General features: G+C 45.6%; 2 protein-coding genes across 3 annotated transcripts; one reads left to right on the forward strand and one right to left on the reverse strand.

Moving 5' to 3' along the window:
* The first annotated feature begins 510 nt into the window (after positions 1-510).
* LOC127297348 (uncharacterized) lies at positions 511-2,572 on the forward strand. 2 transcript variants are annotated; one of them, XR_007849094.2, is made up of 5 exons: positions 511-865; positions 1,268-1,515; positions 1,605-1,785; positions 2,184-2,399; positions 2,440-2,572. XR_007849094.2 is itself a non-coding variant. In XM_051327657.2 (4 exons), the coding sequence occupies exons 1-4, from the start codon at positions 536-538 to the stop codon at positions 2,304-2,306; spliced, it is 882 nt and encodes a 293-aa protein (XP_051183617.1). In that variant the 5' UTR covers position 535; the 3' UTR covers positions 2,307-2,408. The 2 variants fall into 2 exon arrangements, 1 of the variants encoding a protein (XP_051183617.1); XM_051327657.2 differs by lacking the exon at positions 2,440-2,572 and having other exon boundaries at positions 535-865; positions 2,184-2,408.
* Positions 2,573-3,058: 486 nt separating this feature from the next.
* LOC127348140 (uncharacterized) lies at positions 3,059-4,326 on the reverse strand. The gene is made up of 3 exons (XM_051374233.2): positions 4,123-4,326; positions 3,288-3,980; positions 3,059-3,196 (listed from the first exon to the last, which is right to left on the reverse strand). The coding sequence occupies exons 1-3, from the start codon at positions 4,324-4,326 to the stop codon at positions 3,059-3,061; spliced, it is 1,035 nt and encodes a 344-aa protein (XP_051230193.2).
* Positions 4,327-4,666: the final 340 nt, after the last annotated feature.

The following is a 4,666-nucleotide window of genomic DNA, read 5'->3' on the forward strand; positions in this document are numbered from 1 at the left end:
CCTCCCCTTTTCTTTGGTATACACATCTTCCACCATGCCTTCCAGTGCATATGTCTTTGCTCTTCCTCATCACCCCACCAGAATTTAGAGATAGCGTTAGATATTCCTTTGCAAATGTTTTTTAGAATCTTGAACACCATCATAGCAAAGACTGGAATGGGTTGAGCAATAGCTTTAATTAAAATCTCTTTTCCTCCCATGCTTAACAGCTTCTCCTTCCAACCATTAATTCTGATCAGAACCCTATCTATTAGGTGATGGAAACAATCACTTTTATCCATACCAATCATAGCCGGCAGACCTAAATATTTATCTGATAAAGACTGTCAAAATATTCAGAACTTGGCAAACATCAGCACCTCCACTCTTGTATTGCTGCTGACAAATATGCTCGATCCTTCACTAATTTTCTGGCCCTGAGTTCAGGCAGTAAGTATCAAGAATCTCCTTCAACTTTATTAGGTAATCATCCGTTTTCCTAAAAGGGTGCTTCCAAAGATGTAAGGTCAGAAGTGATTCTAACAGTTTCAGTACGATGTTCTTGAGCTGTTCGGCACCCAAATCCGTCTGGGGCCGGATCGGGCTGATGAATCGAACAGGGACCCAACCGGCCCGGGTCCAGCCCGGTGGCGTCAACTACCGGATGCCACCAGCGGCGCCGAACCGGAGGAAGCGACCGCCGATGGAACAACCCGTGGCGGCAGGCGACGGCGCTCGCCCGAAGAAATCCTCTGCGGCCAAGAAGGCGAAGAAGGGCGGCGCCACCGGCAACGGCAGCGCCAGCGCCAGCGGCGGGGCATGGCCGGCGATAAAGCCCAAGAAGGATCTCCAGGTCAATCGCCTCAAGGGCACCCAGCTCCTCACCGTAAGCAAATTCCCCTTCTGAGATTGAGTTCTTGACCCAATTAGATAGCAATTTTCTCGCTTGTTTGCATCCAGTAGCTCGATCTGCTACTGCTAGGAGGGGATTACCATCATCTGGGACGGACGCTGCAGTTGAGCATGTAGTCTAGGAGGGAATTAGCCTGTCTATATCAATTAGCCATGCCACTTCTGCAGCAATGATACCTAAGTAGTACATGATCTGATAAGGCTCCTGCCTCCACTAAAAAAATAGAGATAAAACTCCTGCAAGGGAGCCGCTTCTTGGAGGAGTACTTTGATGATAATGAACCAAGTAAAAAGTCTTTGAATTGATATGGTAGTGTGCTGGATTTATATTTACCCTATTATCTTACTTATGGACAACTTGCCACACTTGACATAGGTCCCTGATTTCCTCACATCCGCCGAGGCGAAGTCTTTCATCGACGTCGCTGAAACTATGGGCTTCACGCACCAGGGCAGTCTCGGGCCACTCAAGGGGGAAGCCTTTAGAGATAATGACCGGATATCTGTCACGGATCCCTTGCTCGCTCAAACGCTCTGGGAAACAGGGATAAGCAGAATATTCACGGACATCAATATCGCTGGCAAAGTGGCAACCAGCTTGAATCCAAATATCAGGCTTTACAGGTATAGGCTGCAAAAACTTGAACAGAGATTGGATGTGTTATATCACGCTGTTGCGCAGGTGCAGTTACTGAATTTGTTGCTGCTTGTAGGTACGTTGAAGGTCAGCGCTTTGGTAGGCATATCGATGAGAGTGTCAGCCTTGGGGATGGTTCCAGGACACAGTACACGTTGCTAATATACCTTTCTGGCAAGGGGAGCGCGAAAGATTCACAGGCTCTTGTTGGAGGGGAGACTGTCTTCTATGATCACCGAGGGGGAATTGTTGCTGAGGTACCTTCTGATTCCAAAATCCAGCGCTTGTCCTGTTCTGGAAAACCAGTGCTTGTAGTAACGATATACTAGTACTGTACATTAGGACTTGCTCAGCTTGTGGTTAAGATTGAAACTAAGGTCTGCACATATAAACTCTGATTAGCTCTAGCTATAGGGGTCAGAACCGGAGAATTATATCTGGGAGAATAGAATGTCGGATGCACATATTCATTGCATTGCGGGTCTTGTAAACTCCTAGAAGATTATCAAAATCGGGAAGATCTTGTACATGGTTTAGAGTCATGAGATATTCCATTGTTATATCAAAACAATGAAATGATCCTTTTTGTGGAGTAATTATGACTGTTAACAATGTCCTACCAAGCTGGTATTGATCTCCGGTTGCCTGCATGTAGGTTGCCCCAGTGCAAGGAATGGCTCTACTCCACCTACATGGTGCCAGGTGCATGCTGCATGAAGCTCGCGTTGTGAAAAAGAATGTCAAGTACGTTCTTCGTTCAGATGTTGTATTTGCTTAGCTGAAGAAGCAACTAAAGCTGTTTGAGACCAAGCTTAGATATATGGCACGGTAGGTCTGGGATCTGTGAATCTTTTGGTATGTTTGAGAATAGAAGTCCCAAAGCGGCTTCCGCAAAAAAAAAAAAAAAAAAAAAGTCCCAAAGCGGAACTTGACATTGTTGGAAATGCCTACCCAGCATAAAAAAATGTGTGTATCATTTCAGTTATTTTTCAACCGGATTATTGTTATTTTTTATTTGTAAAGAAGATCTAGAAAATTTCATTATGGTTTCATACCATATCGAAGATATGCCACATTGACATGAAACAAGTCAAATATGACGAGAGAAATAGTGTGAATCACAAGCACCCGCGAACTTTGATTTCTGACCGGTAAGGCTCACAGCTCCGCTAGGAAAAAGGTGTTGGACACATTACCTAACAATTGTTAGGTTTCCAAGAAATTGTCGTCATGACTCAGTTATTATTCATAAAATTGTAAATATTCGTCTAATTAGTAATTATGATGATAAAAGCTAGTGAATAGCAAAAAGTTCAGCACTCGCACAGTTGAATCTGAATCTCATATCAATTCAGAAAGGAATAAGCATAGGCCATATCAATTTAGAAAGGAACAAGCTAGGCCAGACTTGCGAAAACAACAACTTGAACTAACCATTCACCGTAGCGGTGATTAATTAACGAACAATGAAAACTTCCTGACGGATCAAATCACCAGCCTTGTTTCACCTTCAATAGCAACCGTCAAGCCTTATTGTGAACACATGCGAACAGCTTGTTTCCTTACAACCTTCAGGCTTGGCACAGCAGGTGGTTCCTCCAGGCTACCAATGAAAACATCAGTGAGCGCCGTCTTCGAGGTAAGCATGGCTCGCAGGAGGGCAACAGCCTACAAGACAACAATATCAATCAAAACAAGCCTGAACTATTAATATTTGTTATAAGCAAATAAATTTTCCAATCCTCGCTAGATTAGTTACCTCTGGTTTCCGGACGGTGACGTCCATCTCCACCACATTTGCTTTGTCCCTCATGTACCAGTGCTTGGCCACAGACATGGCAGAAGCCTGATGCACGAGCAGATCGTCGCCTACGATGTACTTGCGGTCTTTGACAAGGTCAGGGTAGCAGCTCTTGCATATCTTTGACCTGTTATACGTGTAGGGTGCCAGACTCATGTACTCTTCCGGTGGCAGTTCCACAAGTGATTCTCTCCGAAGAGAGCAACGATTGCTGAACGGGCCAAGGGACGGATTCAACAACATCTCAATGGATATGAAACCGAAGGCCGACCCACGTCCCAATCCAGCTGCATCGAGAGCAGCTGCACTGGTGTACAGATTGCCAAAGCTGCAGCCGAGATGACAAGCGGCAGCTCCGGCGCTCGGCGTACCTGTGTTCTTGACCACACAGCTCAATGGGTAAGTCAAGAAACCAATGAGAAGATCCACGAACTCACGCTTGCATTCAGCATACATGACCTTCTTCTGCTGCCTGTCGTAGAAGAGCTTGACTTTGCATTCTGGTAAAGAACCAGAACCAGATTCTGTACAGGATCGTTGCAGGATTTTCTGACCGGTGCTTGGATTTACAGAGACACCACTACCGCTGGGCAGAAAGACGTCAGTGAATATGGTATCTGACGAAAGAGAAGCCTTCAGAATGGATACAACCTGAAACTCGTGATAAATTCAAATTAGTACTGTAGATAACAAGCTTTGTCTTTTTTATATAGGTAAAGCAAACCACCGGATAAAGAAAGTGAATCCTCTAATAGCAATATTCATGTAGTACTAATCATTCAAAACATCTAACCTCCGGCCAGCCGACGCACACTTCGACCTCCTCAAAACCATAGAAAATGTCATCAGAGCTGAACTCATGAGACAGCGACTGCATTGTGCTTGTGGATGCCGGCCTGATCGTCCAGTCATCGCTGATCACAAACCTTTCCTTACATCTCACAAACGTCCCAGACCCAGAGATCGATGTGTTGTACACATGCACGAGTCTAGCCATGATTAGCCAACACCTGCAGAAGCTGCCGTCTACCTGTAGGTTCGGCTGTTTCTTGACAAACGCGTCGTAGTTTTCGCAGAAATAGTTACTGACGATAGCAGAGTAAGATTTAATTAATTAAAGCAAGAAAGGATCCAGGGTGTAGAAAATGAGCGATCTAGATCATGTATATAGTGGCATACCTAAACTCATGGTAGGGCGGAGGCATGAGAAGCATATCATGGCAGGCCTCAACCCACTACAGGAATGGCGCGCTGCGCCGACGGCCGTGGCGTACGCCGACGGCCAAATGTCGGGGCCGTCGGCGTACTGCCCGGTCAGCCCAGCTGCTCGAAGCGCC

Source organism: Lolium perenne, chromosome 4, assembly GCF_019359855.2.
Source record: "Lolium perenne isolate Kyuss_39 chromosome 4, Kyuss_2.0, whole genome shotgun sequence".
Taxonomy (NCBI): Eukaryota; Viridiplantae; Streptophyta; class Magnoliopsida; order Poales; family Poaceae; genus Lolium; species Lolium perenne.